Here is a 25901-nt window from a genome sequence, read left to right as displayed (position 1 = left end):
CAAATGTCACGTTTATGATACTATGGGCTGGCCAAGCTCAGCTCGACCTAGCCCATGATCTATGACAAATGCAGTTTGATTGGTGCTGGTGTAACAGAATCAAAATTTTCCTTTTTCCGTACAAAATTCAGCGTGCCTCTTCATCAATTAACAGTTTAACACCCGTTAAATCACAAATTGCCGGACATGCAGACGTGGCAGTTGTATTCCGTCGCGGGTATGATTTCCGATGGAAAATCTCCGACGAAGATACCCTAATCTAACCATTGAAGAACCTAGCCGAGCTTAGCCCTAGCTCCTCGGCTGGTCTAATCCATGGCTGATCTCTTACGTCAAGGTAATTATTTTTTCTTCGTCTACATATCCATAAATTTTCAATACTTGCATGATATTAATCACCTTTGTGAACCAGGACGTTCACAATTAGCGGGGAATTAGTGATACAAGTACGCGAAAATAACAGGGAAGCCTGTGGCGGTGAAGCAGCCCGCGGTATCGACAACTCTTTCGATCCTTCGTGATGAAGACAATGATGTTTCTGGTACAGGTGTCACATTTTATCCTTCATAATAGTTTCTTATATCGAATTCCTTCTTTTCTTTTGATTTTGCTGGAATGGTATGTTCTCGTATTAATTAACTTAACACAAGTTTCGAAAAATGGTCTTTAATTATGCTAGTTTGGATGTAAAGTGTAACTACCTGTTGATCCGAACCCAATAGTTTTGACTCAGACACTATATGTGTTAAAATATTACTCACTAAATAAGTATAAATCATTATTTTCAAGCCTAGTAAATTAAATGATAACTGATAAAGTTCAAATTCTGGATTAGTTTTGCGTGTTTCAATATTCTAGCTTAAGTACATAAGAAGAAATGAGTCAACGTTGAATCAGTAGTTGACCTAATAAGAATATTGCATTATTCAGTGGAATACAAAGTTCTACTTTTTGAAATAGTGGACTACGTGAGTCTTATTTACGTTTCTTGACTTTTTGATTGGTCTGGATATGCATTATCAAAATAAATAAATTATTGTGTAGGCCAAGGAATTCAAAGAAAGAAGAGTTTTTGTTTTCACGATTCTGCCTTCCAGAAAGGCTCAGGAAATGCTCTTGATGGCTGATGCAACAGAATCTTTTTTTATTTTTTACATACTGCTGGTGGTAGATCAATATCAGTTTCCTGTGAGGTAGTAAAACGTGCAAAGAGTGTGCTTCGAGATCTAGAGCTGGGGTGTCTTGTAGATGAAAATGTTGTGGTTGATCCATTGATTTCTTTTCAAAGGACCAAAAATTTATTGCTCTGAACTTTACAAGGAATTGAAGTCAAATTCTTCTGTTTCCCTCTTATAGGCAGCAAAAGGCATGCAGTGGCTCCTCAATCCTTTTTACATCCCCATTGAGATCAAATTTTGTATCATAAGAAGTCTTCAATTAAAATGGAGAATCTCGCTCCTGCAAGTAATTTGATGAAGAACTTTGATGCTATGGCCAAAGAAAGCATGATCAGTAGGCTGGACCATGGTATCCTCAGCATGGAGAGCCATTCAACAAGAGCTGAGCAACATCCAACCTTGGAGAAAATGACATCCCTTCAAAACCTTAATTGCTAGAAAGGCCTTCTAGGGGTCCAATGGTGGATATCTCAAATGACATTGGAGCAGGATCTGCAGATAGAAACCAGAACTTGGGTGACAAGAGGAAACCTGGAAGGGGAAGTGTTGTTTCTCCATTCGAGGTGCCAAACTAGTCACCCCTCTCAAAAGTAACAACTCCAGTGCTGCTGTATTAGTCTTTCTCATCCCCTTTCTTCTTAGTTCTGTTGCAATCTTCCCTACTCTAGTTAGTGTTTGCTTTGTAATTCCAGTTTAATGTTCAATATAATCGATCAGTTCTATTGAAAGAGAGTCGTCCACTCTTAGTTTGTTACATTGGTGCTTTCATCGATTCGAACTCCAATGGCAGCGGTGGTTTTAGATAAATTCAGCGGCGGCAACCCAGAGGGATGGGTTTCTCGGGCCGAGCGGTACTTCACCTTCCTTGGTTTCTCTCAAGAATATTGGTTACCTCTACCTTACTTCTACCTTCAAGGCGATGCCCTCATTTGAATCGATTGGCTACATCGTAACAAACAATTCTATGATTGGAACCATTTCAAGGAGAAATTACTTATGCGATTTCGACAACGGAGCTTCGCAAGTTCGGGAGAGAGTGTGGCCTGTTTTGACTCCAGTAGCGTCGGACCTATATCTATACCAGAAGCCCTTCCTGCTGCAATGGAATCTAATTTAGACAATGCAAAACCAGATGAGGTCACAGAATTGAAGATTGCTTTTGATTTGGATGATGGCAACTTAAGTCCTATTGACAATTCCGAGGTCCCTCTTGAGATGTTAGAATCCCTGATTGGTAATACTTTGAACCCCACTGATTTTACTTCCTCAATAGTTTCAACCGGTGGCAATTTTGATGTGGATACACCACTGGAAGTTAATATTGATGAGGAGGAATATTCATGGAACTATGTCTGCAAGGTGCTTGCTGACATTACCGATAGGGAAATCGACATGGGCATTGAAGATTCAATGAAGATTGCCACCCAGGTGTTCGAGAAAATGGGGCATAAGTGCTGCACCAAGGTACTCTCTGATGACTATGATTTGGATGATGGAAACTCAGAGGACGACAATGTGCTTGCTGACAATTCCCAAAATGATATATGCGAGTTGCCTAGTCATATTATCGATATGACTTCATTTCTGATTTCTTTTGCTAAATATGAGTTTAAGGTTAAACATAGCACCGCGCTAATTAACGGAATCAATTGCCCGTTGGCAGACACCTTAAGGTTTTCCTGTCAAGTACTTTCACTGGTACCACACTCTAATACTTGGGCTAAGGATGCAAGAATTATTGGACTACCAACTTCTAGTTCTGTGGACAAGTGGTTCGACACAGGGCGGGAACTTATCATTGTTTCAGGTTACGCATCTCTTCTTCATATTCCTTTAAGTTCTGCATCATATGCACACACACTATCTGAAGCAATTAAAAAGGGATGTAGTTGTTTATTTGCAAAGTCGTATAATTTGGGGCAATTAGGTGGAATCGAATTGGATGTTGAGTCCTTTAATACCATGTATCTTGATAAATGTTTCGGGGTACCGGAGAATATTGAAAATCAACATCTGGATAAATTTTTCATGAAGTATGCGCAAGGCCTCCCAGTAAAAGAACTTCATTCGGATAAAGTCAAGGTGAGAATCTCCGAATTTATTGTGTCTGCAAAAAATGAATGCGAGGTTTTGGAGCAGGCAATGGGGAACCAATTGATAGATGCACGAAGGCAAACCAAATTGACGACGGTGAGTTCTCCTGCTTATTTTGGGTGCTATATTATCACAAAGCCTCTAGAAAGCCTTTCCCCAAACATCAATTTTATGTGGAGGGTGAATCTGCAACTATATTCTTCTTCGCCAGCAGGTTTCGTTGTTTATCTCACCTTTCCAAATCTTCCATTTGATCCTGGTATACATGATATCCCTATAGCCTTTGCTGTAGACCTGAATATGTTTACAAATAGTAGTGTTCTTTCTATTTATGATCCAATAGCTACACTGTGGGGTGATTGGGTTTATAGTGAGGGAAAATAAACATCATGTGTTGTTCTTATTCTTGCAATATGTAAGGACGCATGGCTATTTAGGCAGGTTGTTGCGAGTCAACGCTTTGGCCTTTACCCCTATGATCCGGGACCCAATGTTCAGCTACCTACCGTTTATGGTCCTCTATGTTGGAAAGGAACTGCTGCCAATGTTATGCTTTCTTTACAGAGTGGTGGTGTTGGTTGTACCTTTGATTTTGCGTTACTATCTCGATCCAAACTGCTAAGTGCACCTGTTGTGGCTATTGTTGACGCCCCGGAAGCTGCTAGTTGGAATGGTCTGTATATTGCAATTGGTTTTTTGGTTCCCTTGGCTAGCGGGGGAGTTTACTGGGTGGCGGACCAGAAATTTCAGCATGTTTTCTGCTTATTCAAGCTAGTTACTCGCAGACCAAGGGGAGAGATCGTTTGCAATGCTCATGTCACTTTGGATTCCTTGTTCAATGTTGCCACTGTCAGGTTCCTTCAAAAGAGTGACCAAGAAGACAAGGATGCCACATTTATAATACAGCTGCTCCACCTATTTTTCATACCAATGTCTCCTAGGGAAAAGAATTCCAACATATCCATAGAAGTTGCTGCAGTTTTAATATACAAAGAAGTCCTTCAAATGCTCTCAATGGCTAAGATGCTTGAATTATTTCAAAGGAAATATGCACGTTCTCTTGTAGTGGAAGTGATATTGAGTATATTTCATCAATTTGGATGGATTACCGCTACTGCATATTATGCAAGTCATATTTTTGATTTAGTTGATATCTCCAGAAGGATTGCATCAATTCCTTTGGTGGTGTTGGGATTTCTTGTGCTGGATAATTCAAAATGTTCTTTACCGTGTGAAACCCAAACATATATCAATTGTCTTTCCTCATTAGTATTGATGTACTCGAACCTTGAGGACAAGGTTCTTATTGAGGAGGAGGGTATTGTTATGAATAATCTAGCCCACCCCAATATGGATACTGACAAGGATGTCACACAAATTAATATTGGGCCGAGAAGAAGCAATTGGGCCAGGCCTTCACAAAGGTTACTCTGGGATCCAGGCTGAGGGCACTTTGTATTCGTCAAATAGTATATGGTAACACTATCAGTAGGCTATCGGGAATTATGTGCAAAGGTATTTCTAGTATCTTCCCATCTCCAATTTTGTATCGGTCTTTCTCATCCCCTTTCTTCTTTGTTCTGTTGCAATCTTCCCTACTCTAGTTAGTGTTTGCTTTGTAATTCCAGTTTAATGTTCAATATAATCGATCAGTTCTATTGAAAGAGAGTCGTCCACTCTTAGTTTGTTACAGCTGCTAACGGTGAAGTTGAAGTTTATAGATAGACTCCTTAGTTATGGCTCTTTTGTTGACATGTTTGATATCATTTAACTAGAGTTATCAAATTTAGCATAAAGTTACCCTCTCAAAAAGGATAGGTTTCTGCTAGATATCCATTCCACGTGGCAGGATTGTTTATGAAGGATATCTGGGAAGCAAGGTGTTAATTTGGACCAGAATATTTTGATTTGCTAATTGATGAATTTGTTTTTGGCAGCTGATACTTGTTATGTTCTGTGGAGTACCAGCTAGAGAACCTGCCTGATGAATCTTTTTGAAATAAAAGAAGTGAGAAGGATGAGTCCAGACACTGCTGAAAATTATGTGTTCAGTGATAATTCTTGCTCAGGTTGCATTGGAATATAGTCTTTTTGGTAGATGCTGTCTCGATCAGGAGCTTCCATTCAGTACGTTTGTTTTCTCCGTCTCCATTCAATATATTTTTTAAAGAGTAATTTTGTATAAACTTCTTTTCAAGTACGTTTGGAAAATTATTGGGCGTTAGAATAGCTACAATTATCAAAATGAACCAGTTAATGTGAGTAATAATACCCATTGACCTATGCATCCGTGTGTCTTTGATGGCTTGTGTCAAAGCCTACGAAAATGATTTGGTTATATCCTCGCCATACAGTTTTGACATTGTTAAGAGTCACCGCCACTTGTATCTGCTACTTTTACTTACATCCACGGTTTGATCAATAAGCATAATCATGTCTGTACTTGTTGTTGACACCTAATTTTTGACCCTATTTGAATTTATTTCCACTTTTCCCACTTATCTCGTCAATACCTCACTTTCACTTTCCCTCGCCCCCACACCGGTCCCTCATCCCACTATTCCCATATTCCCATTCCACCTTCTTTTGTCCCCCATTTTTCCTTGTCCCCTCTCACTTTATCCCTTTCCAACTCACCCATGTTACACTCCAACAACAAGACAACTTTTACCTCTCCCCTTTTTCCTCATTTCTTAAGCTTCTTCAACACACACACGGTCATAGGGCAGCAAGGGGAGCTCCCCAACTCTCTCCTCTACCCATTTTTTCTCCAAATACACTCACCCTCCCAAAAACGCGGACAGAGTATACCTTCGATATACACTCGATATACCGTGGGTATACACGGGTAGAACACCCCCTCCCCAACGGATCTCCTTCTTTCTTTCTTCTCAAACCAGAAAACAATGACCTTTTCACCATCAAGACCAGCCTTGAAGCTCCAGTAATTGAACCATCAAAAATCCGTTCAAAACACATCAAAACAAGCTTGAAAATAGCTCCGTTTTTTTAGTCAAAACGACCTCTAAAATAGCAGCAAAAACCTGTTGCAAACAGCCATAAAATCCACCCCTGACACCACCCAAAATGAGCCAAAAGATCTGCTGAAATCGGCTAAAAGAAATCGGAACAGATGCGTTTGGATTTTCGTCGCCGGTCGAAGTCGCTAGTCCGGGTTTCCGTTTGAGTCTCCTTCTAGTCCGTATGGTTTTGCTTGGCTTTATTTCGTTTTGGAGTAACGATTGTTGAGCTGTATCCATTTCATGAAGAAGGTTGTCTTCTCAGTCTATTGATAGAATATTCATATCAAAGGTTCATTTCCTCTAAATTCTTGTTTGCATTAGATGAATGTTTCAGTTTTGATTTAGATCTGTTTAAATGTTTCATTATTATTTCTTTTGTTTCTGTTTTGATTTATGTGTGTTTGATTAGAATTAGTTTCTCAAGTCACTAAATAATTAGCTTCTCACCTATGTTGTTAGATTAATATGATTTGAGAAATCCATGTTAGACTTGAACGTAAATAAGTCATTATTTTAAAGGAAGTTCTTTTTTTTTTAAAAAAAAACAATTTTTATGTTAGCATTTTATTCCTTAGTTGAAGTTATGTTTCTAGTGTTCAATTATTTTAATTTCTTGTTTCATGAAACAATATATGGCTTTAAGTTCAAAATTATTATAGTTATCTAATAAAAACTAAAAAATGGAGCCTTACGCTAAAGAAACTATGGTATATTAGAGCCATTGGATCTTTTAAATTTAAAGTGAGATGAATGAGATTTTGGGCTTTTAGATTTAATAAGTCATAGCAAGGATTATGATTCGGGCTCAAATACAAACTGGGTAAAGAATAAAAATCTACATTATATCACTTTTACCCCAATAATTCCATAACTCTCGGCTTTGCAATAATCTCAAAGTAGTTTAGAAAAATAATTGTATATTCGTAGTTTGCTTTAAGCGCGATTAATAAATTATCGTGGCTATGGGAACGGTTCCCGTGGCATAGTTGCGATACCAAATCTCCTAAATTTGGGTGTGCATTTATGTGACCCAAATCCAAATCTCAACGGAGTCGGAATGTATTAACAACCACGGGTGCATTGATTGCGACGTGGTTCGAGATGCATTTTCACGACGTTGCAATTCTATTAAAAAATAATAATAATAAAAGCGGTTTAAAGTTGATAAAAGCACATAAATTATAATATGTATTAAAATCAGATATTTAGCCATTACAACAATTTAAGCGACCGTGCTAGAACCACGGGATTCGGGGGTGCCTAACACCTTCCCTCGGGTCAACAGAATTCCTTACTTAGAATTTCTGGTTCGCAGACTTCATTTGGAAAGTCGAATATTTTCCTCGAATTGGGATTCAAGATAAACCGGTGACTTGGGACACCAAAAGCCAAACCTTTCCCAAGTGGCGACTCTGAATTAAATAAATAATCTCATTTCGAATATTGTCACTTAAATTGGAAAAACTCCCTCGCGCATTTATCCTTCGGGGCGGGCGCGCAAAAGGAGGTGTGACAGCTCTGGCGACTCTGTTGGGGATTAGAACCCAGAATCTCTGGTTCAGGGTTCAAGAATTCGAGCTTAGAATAATTGTTATATTTGGCTTTATTATCTGATCTTTATTACCTGTTTGGGCATAACGTGCTAAATGTTGTCTTTTACCGCTTTGATATTATCTGAATTGTATATAAACTATGCCGAAACCCTTCTCTTCTTACCTCCGGGGAGGAGCTTGCTGGTCAAGACTCCCTATTCTGTTAGTGTCATACCCTGAAATAAGAAAGAGGTCGGACAAGTTACAAAGTCGGACGATCTCGCGGGTCCCCGGTACGTAGCCCCCTCCTCGACTCGAGTTGTCCGCTCGAGTACACAGTCTAAAACATATACCCAGGATGAACCTAGTATAACAAAACCTCATGCCGGATCCCTAGTAGGAACGCTTATTTGCATCATGTTGCATTTGACATAGGGGACTCAACACAGGGGTTGGGTCCGTCTAGGACAAGCAACCCGAAATGAAAAAAGACCATCCTGCTGCATCCTGTTTGTTTTGCACATTTATTTGCTGCAGACTTGCATGTTGACCGGTTTCTGAAAATACTTATTGAAAAAAAATAGCAGTGTAGGGAGACAACTATTTATTTATTTTTATTTTTTTTTAAAAACAACCAATGTCAAAATAGTGTCGAAAACTCCGCCGAATTTTTAGAAAAAATGAAAAAAAGAAGAATTTGTTAAAAAATGGTTGTTTATTGATCGAGAAAATGAAGAAGGTAAATAATAAAAGAAAAAAGAGAAAAGTTTCATTTTTAAATAGTTTGTTGAAAAAGAAAATACACAAAGAGTCGTTTTTTTTAAAAAAAAAATGGTTTTGCTTGCTAATGAAAAAAGAGTCTTGTTTTTCAAGAGAAGTTTGTTTTATCTGACCGAACTACGGGTCTGATTCTCACCGGATGTGAGATACGTAGGCAAACCTCATCGGTTCCGACCCCAATTTTCAAAAAATCCAAAATATTTTTCATTAGTTCTTTCTTTAGAAATCTTTCCTTAGAAAATTCAAAAAAGAAGAAGTTTTCAAAACTAAAAAAAAAGGTAGTTTTCTTCTTTCTGAAGTATTTCATACGGAAAAAGAAAAAAAAGAAAAAAAATAATAATAAAATCTAAAAAAAAAATCAAAAATACGGGTTTCCTTTATTTTGAAGTATTTTTCCCAAAAAATCAAAAAAAATCAGAAAAAAAGAGAATCAATATATATTCGTTCTTTTAAAGACTTTCCTTCTTTAAAAGTCTTTCTTTCATAAATGTCATAGAATTAAAAATTAAAGTCCAAAACTATTTTCATTACTTTTGTAAATTTAAAAACAAACAACAACAAAAAAAACTCGAAAATCCAAAATATTTTCTTAAAAGTGCCTCTTTCGAAAATTCAGAGGCGACAGCCAAAATCAAAAGAAAATATTTTCTTTCTTATTTAGAAAAAGAGAGAACAAATGAAAATTCAAACAAAAATATTTTCTTTTTTTTACTTCTAAAATTCTCAAATTCCAATCAAAAGAAAAGGAATTTTTAGAAGTCTTTCTTTCAAAAATAAAAATAGAGTCAAATTCAAAAATTCAAAAAAAAAAACCTTTTCTTCTTTTAAAGCATGTTTTTTAGAAAAATCCAAAAAAAAACCTTTATTCTTTTAAAGTATTTTTTTAAAAAAAAAAAAATTATTCCAAAAAGAAAAAAAAAGAGTTTACTTACTCTATTCACAATCGCCCGAACTACGCCGGTTTGATTCTCACAGGGTATGAGATACGTAAGCAACCCTCATCGGGTCCAACCTCCCCTTTTTAGAAATAGCCAAAATGTTAGAATTTTAATTTCGTCATAAATGAGTCGGGTGATGCCGTTTTGTCAAGAATAGCCGAATGTTCCCGAAAGGGACGCCGGAAGGCTGACTTTGTATAAACAGCCATTTTTGGTCATTTTTTTGACCAAATTGCCCAATGGCCTTAGGATCCTCGTCCCCGAGGCTCTGTGAGGCCGTGTTCCCCATGTCGGGTGACTACTCTGAAAAAAGAGAGTCATAAATAAATCAAGTGACTGTTTTGTCAAAAATAGCCAAATGTTCCCGAAAGGGACGGCGGGAGGCTTACTTTGCATAAACGGCCACTTTCGATCATCTTTTAGAGTTTGGGTCGATTAGCCTGCACAACCTTAAAATCTTCATCCCCGAAGTGCTGAAAGGCCGTGTTCGAAGCTCGGATCTCTCTTTCCCAAAAAGTAGTCAAATCATTTTTCGAGTCAAATCATTTTTTGTTTAAATCACCTTAATAAATGTGTAGGATGAGCACAATGCAAAATGAACACTTGTATCTTTATTTTTTGCACTTGTTTGTCCCGAACTACGCAAAATCTGATTCATGCGGGGTCATGATACGTAGGCAATCTCCATCGGATTCGATCATAGCTATAAAATAAATTGAGTGAAAAATAAACTGAAAGAAAAGGAGAAAGAAAATTGAGTGAAAAAGAGAAAAGAAAAAATAGAAAAAAAGGAAAAAGAGTGACAAAATAAAAATAAAAAAAGAAAAAAAGAGAGTGCAAAAAATAAAAGAGCGGCAAAACAAGATCAAGAGTGGTTAAAGAGAGGCAGGAATAAAAGAAAAGAGGTACATAGTGAAGAGGGCTAGTTTAAGGCCGGGATGAAACATGCAACCCGTTCAAACACATGGTAAAAGCGTTTAACTATTTAGGTGCATTGCATCCCAACGTGCGATTTCCTATATGTTAAATGCCTCAAAACTAACAAGGTTGTGTGTGTGTAAGTAAATTAGCCAGGTTCTGTTCAGGTGATTGGTTTTGTTGGTATGCGGTGATGAACATGCAGCCTTGCACGCGGCCACAACATTATACACAAAACTGAGCTCCACCTCCCAGAAATGCCCATCCTTACCAAGCTCCATATAGTCCCCAATCAAATGTCCTCAGTACAATCCTCACCCAAGAGAGTCTTTCAAAAGGAATCAGTTCACCCCTATTGGTGAATCATACTCAGGCTTGTTCCAAAAGCTAGTCAGGCGAAGTCTGCTGCAGCTAGTGGCCCCAAATCGGCCAAACACCGAGTCCCCCCTCCCCGCATCGAGCTGATACTAGATGTGAATACCACTCTGGAGCAGTGGGGCACGGTACAAAGGACTGTTGGTCATTGGACCCTCAAAATGGCAGTTGAAGGCTTGATTGAAGCTGAAAGAATCGTTCTCCGGGACGAAAAGGTTCCTAATATGATGAACATTCCCCTGTCTACTCTCACAAACGGGCCAATAGACGGAATGATCTGTGAAGCTGAGGAATTTGATCCGGCACTGAAGGCTATTGCAGCCATTGCCGAGACAGAAGAAAAGCCAAAAAACGATTGCCAAGCCTGAAAGTTCCCCATCAGACGGGAGTCTCGGTAGCCAGTCTTGCTATCCTTTCTGCATCTGGATTATCTCAGGGTGTGATCCAGATGTTTTACTTTATTGTCTTACTTTCCGATGTAAACCCTTCTATCTTCAAAAATTTTTAAAAAAAAAGATAAAAAAAAATCAAAAAAATCAAATGAAATTGATATTTCATTTTCCCGGAATGTCTCTTTTCTTAAATCTTGTCAATTTTCTCATTCTCTTTTAGTTCTGTTAAATGCAGATTTCAATAATATGACATGCTTGTGGACTTCATGCCCGGATCTTAAAACTCTGTCAGACCTCGAAAGAATGAATCAAGAATTGGGTCGCAATGAGGAATACGTTTAAGAAAATAAAACAAAGAGTTAGAAAAGTTGAAAGAAAATTGGGTCCAGATTGGAAAGGTACATATATTGCAACAAGAGTACTGCCAAAAGAGTGCGTTGTACTTGGGACACATCGAAGGAAATACCCTTGAAATAACTGTCAATGCAAATGCAGTCAAAAGGTACTATGTTGGATCCTACATATAGTTCTAATATTTTTCGGTTGAGATGACGAAGGCTTTCATTCTCGCTACCCAAACATTATCAACCCTTTGCAAACCCATTTGAGCTGGTTACTCTTCTTTGATTACCCTCTTTGGAACCTGAAAGTATTATTGAAAAATAAAATAAAGTAAAAAAGAAAGAAATTGAAATGAAAAAGAAAAATGATGAAAAAAAAACGGAAGGGAAGAAGAAAGTGAAAAACAAAAGCAAATCAGAAAAAAAAATCCAAAAACAAATGATTGGCCTGAACTATGTTTGACTTGATACCGAAAGGATACGTAGGCAACCTCTCCTTGGGGTTCAGTCACACCAAAATAAAAATCCAAAGTCCCCCAAAAGTGAAACTGGGCAGAAGTTATAACGGTTCAACAATGATCCCGCCCAAAAGGTTCCAAAGTTGTAGTTCAATCCAAATTCTTTTCACCCCAAACCTTGTTCAAGTCCTTCTGATCAATCGGCAAAGCGGTTCAAAATGGGAGGATGGAGTTATTTGGGTCTGATACAACAAAATGAGAGGAATAAAATGAGAGAGCTTTATTGGTGAAAACCCACACGGGCACTATAAGGCGACGGTAAGCAGAGGAAATCAAATGAGAGTCTTTTTAGTGAAAACCCACACGGGCACTATAAGGAGATGGTAAGAAATGAGATGAAAAATGCCCGCTCGTGAAAACCCACAAAGGGCGCCCATGATCAAAAATAAGATCCTCACAGCCATCGGCATCAACAAAGTCCTGGCAAGGTTCCTCGGTATTCAAGGCAAAGTTGTGATGAATTTTTGAGAGTCAGACGGTTTACACAGATCAGACATCCAGTCCAAAAGGCATGTCATGTTCATTGAAGTCCGCATGTACTCCAGATAAGTCCTTCTCTACTTTCCCCGAAAGGGACACTTCTAGTTTTAAACTCATTCTCCATTCAATTATTTGTTTCTCTTTGGATCCTTTTTAGTCTAACACTCTTCCAAAACCAAGACAAAGAAAGGATGGCAAGACTGATTTACAGGGCTTTCATTTGATACACGCTAATGTGCAAAAGGCACCCAGCCTCAGCAGGTGTATCAAGTCGACCTCGACTGGCCATGGCGGCCGATGCTCAGGAATCAACACTCTTGGAAGGAGAAGATAGAATTAAAGCGCCTATAAAGGCAATTGAAGTTGAAAGGGTTGAGTTTCACATGGCTAATCGCCTCAGCGAAGTTGAAGAAACCAAGGTACCCCCAAATGCTCTAAAATTGAAGTTGGAAGAAAGAAGACAGAAAAGAAAGGCCTACAAAGGCAAAATAAAGTTGGAAAAGTTAAGTCTCACGCGATTAGCCACTGCATTTAGGTTTGAGGATCAAAAATCCCTGATGCTCCGAAAAAAGAAAAAAAGAAGAAAAAAAAAACAAAAAAAAATGATTGGCCTGAACTACGTTTGACTTGATTCCGAGAGGATACGTAGGCAGCCTCTCTCTGAGGTTCAGTCACACCAAAAGAAAAATCCCAATTCCTCCAAAGATTGAAACTGGAGCAGATGATATAATGGTTCGGCCATGAGACCGCCGAAAAGGTTCCAAAGTTGTAGTTCCGCCCAAAATCATTTTACCCCAAAGACCTTGTCCAAGTCCTTCTGATCAATTGGCAAAGACAGGAAAGTGGAAAACGTCATTGTTGGAATCTGATACAAGTCAAATTGAGAGAAATAAAATGAGAGAGTCTTATCGGTGAAAACCTTCGGGCACCATGAGGCGACGGGAGTAGAGAAATCAAAAATGAGAGAGTCCGCTTGGTGAAAACTCGTAAAGAGCACTATCGGGCGACGGTAAGAAGAGAAATGAGAGAGGTCGATTAGGGAAAACCCGCAAAGGCGTTGTCGGCCGAAAAGAGGATACTTCATCACTAAAAGTCCTGGAAAGGTTCTCTGGTTTGGAAACACGGATCAATAGGTTCATGAGAAGCTGGAGTTTGGTGTGGGTCGGGCATCCAGTCCAAGAAGCATGTCATGTCAGTTTGAAGCCAGCATGCACCCCAGATAAGTCCTTCTTTTCCCCCGAAAGGGACACTTCTCTTTAAACTCATATGCTTGCCTTTTGCATAGTTTTCTTTGAATCCTTTTCGGTTTAACTCTGATTCCGTAACAATTACAAAGAAAAGGTGGCAGGACCGGTTTCACAGGGCCCCGCCTGGCAAGAGTCAAAGAAAATACCCAGCCTCAGTGATGCGTCAGTCCAATCCTGACTGATCATGACGTTTGATTACCTCCAAATCCCCAAGCAGAGTGAGATGGAAGAACCAAAGCCTTACACGGGCGAATCATCATGAAATCCTAAAATCTGAGTCTTATCAGTTTGAAAAGGGGTCGCCTTTGAAGCCAATCAATGGCGAAGTTTCTCAACAGAAATGAGGCTGGGACCAAGAAAAATAATGAAGGCCACAAAACCGATCACAGTTTCAAACTAATAATTGTTCTTTGTTTGAAAAATTGAAACAGGTGCAATCCAAAGCAACTGTGCAAGAAGCAGATGCAACCAAAAGAAAAAAAATGCACAAACCGCACAAGAAGCAGGTGCAACCATGCAAAAGGCAGGTGCAGCCAAAAGGAAATGCGCAAGGGTTAGAAATAGATATGCTGCAATAATCAACCCAAAAGGGAAGTCCCCTCCCAATTCTTTCCTGCATTTTTACTCATTTTTCTTAAAAAGGGTCCCATTCCCTAGTTGATTACCGGCATAACCCGTGGGCCTCCCTAGCATCACCCAGGGACCTTTTTCCTTTTTTCCGGCATAACCCGATGACTTCCCCTGCATAACCTGAGGACTCTTTCCATTTTCCGGTATAACCCGATGACTTCCCCGGCATAACCCGAGGACTCAATCCCTTTTCGGCATAACCCGATGACTCCCCAGCATAACCCGAGGACTCTTTCCCTTTTTCGGCATAACCCGATGACTTCTCCGGCATAACTCGAGGACTCTTTCCCTTTTCCGGCATAACCCGATGACTTCCCCGGCATAACCCGATGACTCTTTCCCTTTTCCGGCATAACCCGATGACTTCCCCGGCATAACCCGAGGACTCTTTCCCTTTTCGGCATAACCCAATGACTCCCCGGCATAACCCGAGGACTCTTTCCCTTTTCCGGCACAACCCGATGACTTCCCCGGCATAACCCGAGGACTCTTTCCCTTTTTTGGCACAACCCGATGACTTCCCCGGCATAACCCGAGGACTTTTTTCCTTTCCAGCATAACCCGATGACTTCCCCGGCATAACCCGAGGACTCTTTCCCTTTTTCGGCATAACCCGATGACTCCCCGACATAACCCGAGGACTCTTTCCCTTTTCCGGCACAACCCGATGACTTCCCCGGCATAACCCAGGGCCCCTTTTTCTTTCCTCCCCGGCATAACCCGAGGACCTCTTTTCTTCACGGCATAACCCGTGAACCTCCCTGGCATAACCCAGGAGCCCTTTTTCCTTTTCTCCTGGCATAACCCGGTCAGTTTTCCGGCATAACCTGGCAATCCTCCCAATTTAGGGCTCCAATCCCTAAGTTGAGCGAGTTTCCTTTTGCCGACATTAGGGCTCCAATCCCTGAGTTGAGCAATTTTCCTTTAGCCGACATTAGGGCTCCAATCCCTGAATTGAGCAATTTTCTTTTAGCCGACATTAGGGCTCCAATCCCTGAGTTGAGCAATTTTTCTTTAGCCGACATTAGGGCTCCAATCCCTGAGTTGAGCGAGTCTCCTTTAGCCGACATTAGGGCTCCAATCCCTGAGTTGAACAAGTTTCCTTTAGCCAACATTAGGGCTCCAATCCCTGAGTTGAGCGATTTTCTTTTAGCCGACATTAGGGCTCCAATCCCTGAGTTGAGCAAGTTTTCTTTAACCGACATTAGGGCTCCAATCCCAGAGTCAAGCGGTTTTCCTTTTTTAGCCAATATTAGGGCTCCAATCCCTGATTTGAGCATTTTGCCTTTTGCACACATTAGGGCCCCAATCCCTGAGTTGCGCCTTTTAGGCTTGAGGTTTCCAATCCCCTCATCAATTCTGTAGATTTGTATGGCAATTAACTCACGAAATTTTCCTAGTGAAAACTGGGGCAGAAAATTTCGTTTGTTTGTTTGTTTGTTTTGATGTTTGAGCAGGTTGCCCTCGAAACACAAGGTACAAGATGACTGATGGAATGAATCTCAGTCCATAATAAAGAAAAGAAGAAAAGAACAAAAAAAAGAAATGAATTCATAATATTGAAGTGGAGAAAGATGCGGACTGCTCAAGATACGTTTGAAGTTACAAGTTTTCGCATGTCCCGCCTTGATCCAAGCTGAGGAAAGAATCAACACCTATAGCTAACAAGCATCAAGATTCAGATCGCAGTCTGCAGCAAGACCTATCCAAGACTCAAGATCAAGCTTCAAAAGATTTATAAATAGGAATCTTGTAACTCGTAGCTGATAGGCTTAGTTAGTCTTTTTAATTTTGATTTTATGTAAAACAGGACATCGAACCGGAACTTTGACGGAACCTCGCGCGGCTCTCAACCTCGGCACTTCATCGCCCCATTCACTTCTGAACTACACCTGACCTGATTTCCTTATAACCCGGGATATGTAGGCCATCCAAAACCAGGACTTGGTTGCGCCTTTCCTTTATTTTTCTTCCTCTTTTGAATAACGATATGGTCAAAAATTAGTCACATGGTTCACTTTATCTTTGCCCGAAAACTCTTCGTGTTTCCGAGCAAAGAGGGGCAGCTGTTGACACCTAATTTTTGACCCTATTTGAATTTATTCCCACTTTTCCCACTTATCTCGTCAATACCTCACTTTCACTTTCCCTCGCCCCCACACCGGTCCCTCATCCCACTATTCCCATATTCCCATCCCACCTTCTTTTGTCCCCCATTTTTCCTTGCCCCCTCTCACTTTATCCCTTTCCAACTCACCCATGTTACACTCCAACAACAAGACAACTTTTACCTCTCCCCCTTTTCCTCATTTCTTAAGCTTCTTCAACACACACACGGTCCTAGGGCAGCAAGGGGAGCTCCCCACCTCTCTCATCTACCCATTTTTTCTCCAAATACACTTACCCTCCCAAAAACGCTGACAGAGTATACCTTCGATATACACTCGATATACCGTGGGTATACACGGGCAGAACACCCCCTCCCCAACGGATCTCCTTCTTTCTTTCTTCTCAAACCAGAAAACAATGACCTTTTCACCATCAAGACCAGCCTTGAAGCTCCAGTAATTCAGCCATCAAAAATCCGTTCAAAAAATATCAAAACAAGCTTGAAAATAGCTCCGTTTTTTTAGTCAAAACGACCTCTAAAATAGCAGCAAAAACCTATTGCAAACAGCAATAAAATCCACCCCTGACACCACCCAAAATGAGCCAAAAGATCTGCTGAAATCGGCTAAAAGAAATCGGAACAGATGCGTTTGGATTTTCGTCGCCGGTCGAAGTCGCTAGTCCGGGTTTCCGTTTGAGTCTCCTTCTAGTCCGTATGGTTTTGCTTGGCTTTATTTCGTTTTGGAGTAACGATTGTTGAGCTGTATTCATTTCATGAAGAAGGTTGTCTTCTCAGTCTGTTGATAGAATATTCATATCAAAGGTTCATTTCCTCTAAATTCTTGTTTGCATTAGATGAATGTTTCAGTTTTGATTTAGATCTGTTTAAATGTTTCATTATTATTTCTTTTGTTTCTGTTTTGATTTATGTGTGTTTGATTAGAATTAGTTTCTCAAGTCACTAAATAATTAGCTTCTCACCTATGTTGTTAGATTAATATGATTTGAGAAATCCATGTTAGACTTGAACGTAAATAAGTCATTATTTTAAAGGAAGTTCTTTTTTTTTAAAAAAAAACAATTTTTATGTTAGCATTTTATTCCTTAGTTGAAGTTATGTTTCTAGTGTTCAATTATTTTAATTTCTTGTTTCATGAAACAATATATGGCTTTAAGTTCAAAATTATTATAGTTATCTAATAAAAACTAAAAAATGGAGCCTTACGCTAAAGAAACTATGGTATATTAGAGCCATTGGATCTTTTAAATTTAAAGTGAGATGAATGAGATTTTGGGCTTTTAGATTTAATAAGTCATAGCAAGGATTATGATTCGGGCTCAAATACAAACTGGGTAAAGAATAAAAATCTACATTATATCACTTTTACCCCAATAATTCCATAACTCTCGGCTTTGCAATAATCTCAAAGTAGTTTAGAAAAATAATTGTATATTCGTAGTTTGCTTTAAGCGCGATTAATAAATTATCGTGGCTATGGGAACGGTTCCCGTGGCATAGTTGCGATACCAAATCTCCTAAATTTGGGTGTGCATTTATGTGACCCAAATCCAAATCTCAACGGAGTCGGAATGTATTAACAACCACGGGTGCATTGATTGCGACGTGGTTCGAGATGCATTTTCACGACGTTGCAATTCTATTAAAAAAATAATAATAAAAGCGGTTTAAAGTTGATAAAAGCACATAAATTATAATATGTATTAAAATCAGATATTTAGCCATTACAACAATTTAAGCGACCGTGCTAGAACCACGGGATTCGGGGGTGCCTAACACCTTCCCTCGGGTCAACAGAATTCCTTACTTAGAATTTCTGGTTCGCAGACTTCATTTGGAAAGTCGAATATTTTCCTCGAATTGGGATTCAAGATAAACCGGTGACTTGGGACACCAAAAGCCAAACCTTTCCCAAGTGGCGACTCTGAATTAAATAAATAATCTCATTTCGAATATTGTCACTTAAATTGGAAAAACTCCCTCGCGCATTTATCCTTCGGGGCGGGCGCGCAAAAGGAGGTGTGACAGCTCTGGCGACTCTGCTGGGGATTAGAACCCAGAATCTCTGGTTCAGGGTTCAAGAATTCGAGCTTAGAATAATTGTTATATTTGGCTTTATTATCTGATCTTTATTACCTGTTTGGGCATAACGTGCTAAATGTTGTCTTTTACCGCTTTGATATTATCTGAATTGAATATAAACTATGCCGAAACCCTTCTCTTCTTACCTCCGGGGAAGAGCTTGCTGGTCATGACTCCCTATTCTGTTAGTGTCATACCCTGAAATAAGAAAGAGGTCGGACAAGTTACAAAGTCGGACGATCTCGCGGGTCCCCGGTACGTAGCCCCCTCCTCGACTCGAGTTGTCCGCTCGGGTACACAGTCTAAAACATATACCCAGGATGAACCTAGTATAACAAAACCTCATGCCGGATCCCTAGTAGGAACACTTATTTGCATCATGTTGCATTTGATATAGGGGACTCAACACAGGGGTTGGGTCCGTCTAGGACAAGCAACCCGAAATGAAAAAAGACCATCCTGCTGCATCCTGTTTGTTTTGCACATTTATTTGCTGCAGACTTGCATGTTGACCGGTTTCTGAAAATACTTATTTAAAAAAAATAGCAGTGTAGGGAGACAACTATTTATTTATTTATTTATTTTTTTAAAATAACCAATGTCAAAATAGTGTCGAAAACTCCGCCGAATTTCAACTTCTAACTCCTTCCCTATCTTGGATAGTGTTCTCTTTGATTAAGGAGTCCTTCTCCTTATCAATTATGCAACCTTTTCGATCAGGAGATATTAAATACACCAAGTTAAGCTTATCTCCTCCACGTGCAACCCACATGCTCGAATCTGCCCGATTTTGTGCACCTGAGGGATGGACCTGGTTCATCCTGAGTTCCTTTGTCAGTCTTCAAAACTAATCTTTACTTGGGCCAACGAAAAGGCTCCACCGCCAAACGCTGTCTTTGTCTCCTCTGGCGGTTGAGCGTTTTGAGTAAGTATCTGCTGCTATCATGCTTTTACTGCACAAATTTATGCATCTGATACCTGTTCCTGCAGGCCCTTTTTCGTCCTCGCCAATCAATTCCATTATTGTGTAATTGCACGAAGTTCCTATGTCCAGGTGAGTTTTTGTGGTAATATATTGGAGTCAATACTTGTGTTCCTGAACTCTCTGTTCACTTATTTTGTTGCTTGGGTTCACTTAGGGAGTTTGATATTGCTGCAGTGGTTGTTTTTGTGGGGCAGCAGTATGCAGATGCTGTAAACTACTTACAGTATATGACTTCCCTCATAGCAACCAATATAGGACCTCTTATTTTCTGGAAGCAACTTATGTGTATGGATCAGCTTCTATCTTCTAATGACATTTATATATAAAACGTTCAGAAAATCCTGTTATTCAACTCTAACACAAGACTTCTCGGTCTGTATTATTATTACTGCATCCTTTATAAATAGAACTTCTCCTCTTATGGTCTTTGCATGTATTCATCCAGAACAATAAGGCCATTATGTCTTCAACGCACTACACAACATTCCTGATTAATGAAAACTGAGTGTTGTACTGTTCAGTAAAACTCAAATGTTGAAGCTGCGGTGTTTCTCTTATTTTGCACCAAGCTGAAACAGTGATGTGTTTGCCGGTTTGTTTTTGCATTATTTTGGGAAATTTTGGGCACAATCATATAGTTTTTGGAATATTGATTTTGTAACCACTATGACTTGAGTGTATCACATAACCCATGCACTAGTCAAAATTGAGTTTTCCTGACAAAGCAATTACAGTATATATTGGCCTATTTACTGTCACCTTCATCTGGCTTCCCTTAACTAGACACTACAGACAATTCTGAATAAACTAGAATAGTCTTTTTTTTCTTAATATATCCAATAAATTTTGGAAAAAATAACTTTCGACAGAAAAGAAAAGAATTGTAAATAAGAAGTATAACTGAAGAGTCGACCATGAAATCCAAATAGAAATCTAAATAAATGAAGGGTACTGCATTTTCTCAAATTAAAAAAGTTGGTTTCTTAAAGAAAGAGAAAAATCTTATAGCAATTGTCAGTTTGTCACTTATATACAATTGCCAAGTAGACCACTTACAATTTTGGATTTAAACAAAATTCAAAAAAAAAAAAGAGAGAGAGAGAGAGAGAGAGGGACACAGAAAAAGAATAAAAACAGCCCCACCTACAACCGTTTGGTCCAGGTTCAAGTCATTTGGGCTAAATAAAGAAACCATTGTTGATTCTTTTGGTAAAAAGGTAAAAGAAAAAACTTTACAAATTCCCCAATTTCTTTAACTCTCAGTAATTATTAAAAATATAAGTATAGAGAAGCTCATTCCAAACATCAGGAACTCCAGGAAGACACCAATGTATACAATCTGCATAACTATTTGGATTTGCAATCTGTTCTTCAGTTAGAGAGTCCCATTGTTTCCTATAAATAGAAGGGTGGCCTTCTTTTCTGTACTCTGATAACTGTGTTATGTTGAGTAAGTGAACATTCAATCCTCTATGTTTAAGTTCATGCATAGTTGATTCCACTATTTTCATCATCTTTGGATCTGATCCATTTCCTTGGTATCCCTCTTCTTGTATTTGCTCTGTCTCACTGTAACAATTTTCACCTTTTGCTTTGCCCCATTCTTCAGCCCTGTAATCAGTGGCGGAGCGACATACAGTAAAGGGTGGTTAGTTTAATACTCTTTGTCTAAAAATGCATATATACTGTGTATGTATATTTTTTCATACGTATATATATAGTATTAAATTTTGAATGCCCTTAACGAAATTTCTGGTTTTGCGCCTAAAATGTGAGTAAACACCTAAAATATCACCTGATATTGCTGATAATTGGGATTTCCAGTGTTGGGGCGAATAAACGAACCTTTGGTCTATGAGGATGTTTTAGTAAGTTTATAAGATTGGTCAAATCGGGTTATAAGTGTTTTAGAGAATAAAAGAGGCGATCATGTTGAAGTAGAATACAGCAACTTTTGATAGGGGAGCATATTTAATGAGGACCATGAATCCAACAGGTCTCACTTAAAACATTCTTGAATGCAAAACTATAGACACTGTGATCCAATGTTGCTCGGACTCTCCGAAAATGTGGCCGGATACGTGTCGGATCCTCCAAAAATAGTGCATTTTTGAAGGATCCGACACGGGTGTGACTACATTTTAGAGAGTTCGTGCAACATAGCTGTGATCTACTTGGCTTTCATTATATGAGAAAAGGTAAAGCATAAAGTTTAAAATAATTGAAGGACACATGCAAGTTGATTCAGACACTACGGTTATAAGTTGATTCAGACACTACGGTTATAAAAAATAAAAAAATTGAAGGGCGAGAGTGTCTTGAGATTACCTTTCATGAACTGGCGACATGCTCATGAAGAACAATTGGGTTTTGGAGCGATTGACATGGATTTCCAGCCAGTCGGCCCAAGTCTTCAAGGCCATTTCATAGCTTCGTAACATTTTTACTTCCTTGTAAATTCCATCAGACCTCTCAAATGAACCCCACCTGAGATGATGAATAATAATGATCATAAGTACTGCTTATTAGTTATTTTGATGGTTGACTAGTGACTACCCTTGGAAATAAGATACGCAAGATCATATGCTATAACCAGGTATAGATACACTAATAATAATAAAAAATTTAGACTGCCAGTTTATATAAGTTAAATTTTAAATTTACTCACAAGACTTTGATATGGGGGCGTCTCCACCAAAGGTAAGTGTTGAAGACAATAAAATCAGCATTGGTCCAACGGCTACCATGCTTTTCAATGGCATTTGCTCTAACAATTCTCTCAGGGAGACGATGGTGCACTGGGTCATCTGAGTTTGATTCCACCAATAATGGTTCCCAGTAGAATTCTATTGTTGCATTGTAATCCTGCACTTATAATGCGGACAAGTTTTTACTGTTGGATTAGCTAGTATTCGATAGATCACTGTCATATATAAAATTTAAAATATTTAATTTTTTATACATAGATAGTATAATTCTTTTACACGTTTCAGTGAAATACTTTATCTTATTTATCAAGCTATTAATCCGATCAATTATATGGACGATCATTCGGTGAAATTTTTTTTAAATTCATATATAGGTGCATATTGGCCCCCTATCTCCACAAGACATTCTTGATTTAGTAAGGCAAAATATTTTTTTTTTTTTTTTCTTTTTTGTACTTATCCGACCAATGATATAGACGATCATTTTGGTGTAAATTTTTCTTAAGGAATTAAATATATCAAGTAGGTGCATATTGGCCCTCTCTAACACATTCTTGATTTAAAAGGCAAAATTTTTACCATAGTAGGTATAAATTAATGAGAAACAGATTATGAGCAACAATTAGACACTCCTACCTCAAATTAACATGCATGAACTAAGTTGACTGCACAGTCAACTATTAAATCTGATTATCAAACTTAATCATTCGATAGGATTTCTATCTGTTTTTGATAAGTGTGAACTTCTAAAGTCTGAAGAATTAAGGTTAAATTTTGGTCATAAGAGTTGGTCAGACAATAAAAGTAAGCTTATGACATGTAAAATAGGACAAACAAAGCATTAATCTTAAGCTTTTCTTTATGGGGTAAACATTAAGGTGCTTTATGTAATGGCTAAAAACTTTCATTATCCTTCTTATAAATTTTACTTTGTCCGTTGATATTGACTCTCACCGCTAAAAGAATGTTGTTGATCTAACAAAATACATAAATATGAATTATTAACCTAACAAAACAACATCGAAACTTGCAAATCTTGGCAGTTATTGAGTTATTAACCAAACCAAACAATGTCTCAAATTTATGATGGGATAGATAGGATTTATCCCTCTTTAACCAAAGGTCTCGGGTGCTATGGAAATATAGAAAAAATCTTGATCAAGAGCACTTCTCCCCTTAAGGAGGCCTTATACGACGCCAATCCGTATTAGTCAAGCCCAATGTAGATTACAAATACAGGATGAGAAACCAAATAAAATTGACAAAATAACATGTGAAAACTTGCAAATTTTGGCAGTTCATTTAAAGTTAAGAATTGGAGAAGAATGGATTTTTTTATTCTCACTTACTTTAACTTTGAAAATGATCAAGGAAGCGTTGTATCTGTAGTGCATGGATTTAAGAGAAGATTGAACTGCTGTATCTATCAAGCAAACCATGGAAACCCATTGGCCTCTGTTCAATGAATCTCCCACGAACACAAGCCTTTTATTCCTCAGATTCTCCAATAATGCTGTGGCATTGAACCTTTTTTAAGACGAAAAACATTCCACCAAAAGCTCAAAAAAGCTATATCCAAAATACCAAAGAAAAAAGAATGCATATCATGATCACTTGCATATATATTTTTTTTCAAAAAAGGGATCAAACTGAACAGAAAAAAAAACAAAAAGACATGTCTATCTCGTTCCATTGAGAATAGTCTTTAATAAGTCATATATACTTCGTAATGCCACTCCCATGTGTTTTCCCTATTCTTCAACGAGTTTAACTTTTAAACATCAATAATATAAAAAGAAATATACTAACAAGTCACGTGGAAAATAGGACAGTTTAGTTACTTGGTACAACAGGCTAAAGTATCAATAGTGTAAAAATTCTTTACACTTGTCACTATATATAATTAAATCCTTTCTCTGTTATTAAGCTCTTTTTTTGCATGTGAAAATAGGAACAGCGTAATGGAGTAACATAGTATTAGCTATGCTTCAATCTGAATTAGTAGGGGGGTGATTATATCATTTCTACTTCATAGTTAACTATTTTTACTCGGGCCATCCTCTTATTATACTCTATGGAACTCTCATATATAGGCGAAATTATTTAATAATAACATTAAGAGGAAACGTGGATGAAGTTATCATTCTTACGGGTTGAGCAATCTAATAATTTTGGCTCAAATATCGTATTTTTATATTAAAATATCCACTTAATATATATATATATATATATATATATATATATATATATATATATATAATTTATTTTTATCCATATTTTTTTATATTTCCTAAAATTCTAGCTCCGCATATGAGAGGAAAAGTCTCATTTTCTGTGGATATAGGAAAGAAAGAAAATAAAGGAAGAATTGTATTAAAAAAAAAAAAAAAGAACCTTGGGATATCACACTGATGAGGTTGCCACCTCCAATGTTGGTAGTCCAAGTCCTTTCTTCCAAACTTCTGGCAAGCTAACTGATCAGACATAAACTTACAATCCTGTTCCTTGTATAGTGGATACGACTTGTTATCAAAAACCCACTTACCAGAAAACAAATTACACTTATCTGAAGATGACACTAAATCATCATTTTCATGACTTCCTATAGCCAAATTATTGTCACTACTGCTATTACTATTACTGTTATCTTCAAACAAGAACCGGCCACTCTCTCCACTCAAGTAAACAACTCCGGCCACGAGCGAAACAATTAAAAGAACAATGAGAGAATGGAAGCTGCATTTGATATCCCAAATGGCCGTACCAGTATTTCCTGGAACTGAAACAAGTAACTGGTGAGCTTTAGCCATGAAAAAGTTATTAATTTTGTTCTTCAATGTGGTGAAGGAGTAGGAAATTTTTTGTTCTTCCATTGTTGTTTTTATTATGCTCTAAAATAGTTATGAAAATATTTGTTTGAGGGATTAGTAGAAGTGGGTTTGGTGAGAATGAACTTTCAAGGTTTGTTAAATGATGAACAATTGGGATATTTGGAGTAAGTGGAACTGCATTCTTGGTAGTTCAGCTAAAGCAAGCTGGTCAAGTTACTTCAAAGTCATGTTTTCCCAAATTTACGAAATTGCCCATGAAAAAATATATAAATGAAGATAAGAAATTTATAGGGCGATAGAATATTGTTCTAGGGTGGACAAATACACTACTGCGCCTCTAGTTGTCTCTTTTGTGATTACTAATTTATGTTCATGACTGAAGGTCAGTCTAATTTTTTGTTTAAAATGGTGGTGTTCGGGCCAATTTGCGCGCGCACCTCAACTATTTTATCTGATATTTACTATTTCTCACCAATAAAAATATCATATAAGTCTAGCTAACTATCAAGGTTTAGACTATAGACAAATAAAAAGAAATTACCAGCATCTTTTCTTTAATGAAATTTAAAGAATAAAGGTTTGTCTAAGCTGTGAAATTTATATAAAGGGTATAAAACTAAGATGGCGGATCAAAATTGTGTCCTTCCAAATAATCAAGATCAACGCCATATCTTGGGGCGAAAACAAATACTCTCCATATCTGAGGCTTCACAAAAGAGAA

General features: G+C 38.1%; 2 protein-coding genes across 8 annotated transcripts; one reads left to right on the top strand and one right to left on the bottom strand.

The window, feature by feature from the left end:
• On the top strand, nt 1-20027 carry LOC107810957 (uncharacterized). 7 transcript variants are annotated; one of them, XM_075222822.1, is made up of 7 exons: nt 1-337; nt 413-547; nt 1357-4787; nt 5210-5399; nt 19320-19581; nt 19647-19710; nt 19816-20027. In XM_075222822.1, exon 3 carries the CDS (start codon nt 2175-2177, stop codon nt 3654-3656), a length of 1482 nt encoding a protein of 493 aa, XP_075078923.1. In that variant the 5' UTR covers nt 1-337; nt 413-547; nt 1357-2174; the 3' UTR covers nt 3657-4787; nt 5210-5399; nt 19320-19581; nt 19647-19710; nt 19816-20027. The 7 variants fall into 7 exon arrangements, with proteins under 7 accessions (XP_075078923.1, XP_016491279.1, XP_075078922.1 ...); XM_016635793.2 differs by having other exon boundaries at nt 413-541; nt 5210-19581; nt 19796-20027; XM_075222821.1 differs by lacking the exon at nt 19320-19581.
• A 793-nt stretch (nt 20028-20820) lies between these two features.
• Nucleotides 20821-25283, bottom strand: LOC107810956 (protein trichome birefringence-like 34). Its single transcript, XM_016635790.2, has 5 exons — nt 24744-25283; nt 23699-23876; nt 22310-22506; nt 21970-22128; nt 20821-21252 (listed from the first exon to the last, which is right to left on the bottom strand). Exons 1-5 carry the CDS (start codon nt 25220-25222, stop codon nt 20901-20903), a joined length of 1365 nt encoding a protein of 454 aa, XP_016491276.2. The 5' UTR covers nt 25223-25283; the 3' UTR covers nt 20821-20900.
• Nucleotides 25284-25901: the final 618 nt, after the last annotated feature.

The sequence above is a fragment of the Nicotiana tabacum genome, chromosome 10 (genome assembly GCF_000715075.1).
Source record: "Nicotiana tabacum cultivar K326 chromosome 10, ASM71507v2, whole genome shotgun sequence".
Taxonomy (NCBI): domain Eukaryota; kingdom Viridiplantae; phylum Streptophyta; class Magnoliopsida; order Solanales; family Solanaceae; genus Nicotiana; species Nicotiana tabacum.
Note: the sequence above shows the minus strand (reverse complement) of the source record. Positions and strands in the feature narration are given on the sequence as shown.

What these genes read in the sequence shown, in the direction of transcription:
- LOC107810957 (XM_016635793.2), top strand. Translation starts at nt 2,175, where the DNA reads ATGCGATTTCGACAACGGAGCTTCGCAAGTTCGGGAGAGAGTGTGGCC.
- LOC107810956 (XM_016635790.2), bottom strand. Translation starts at nt 25,222, where the DNA reads ATGGAAGAACAAAAAATTTCCTACTCCTTCACCACATTGAAGAACAAA. An exon ending in CGCCCCCATATCAAAGTCTT is followed by an intron (nt 22,129 to 22,309) that starts GTGAGTAAATTT and finishes TCATCATCTCAG; the next exon opens with GTGGGGTTCATTTGAGAGGT. An exon ending in ATGTCGCCAGTTCATGAAAG is followed by an intron (nt 21,253 to 21,969) that starts GTAATCTCAAGA and finishes CACTGATTACAG; the next exon opens with GGCTGAAGAATGGGGCAAAG.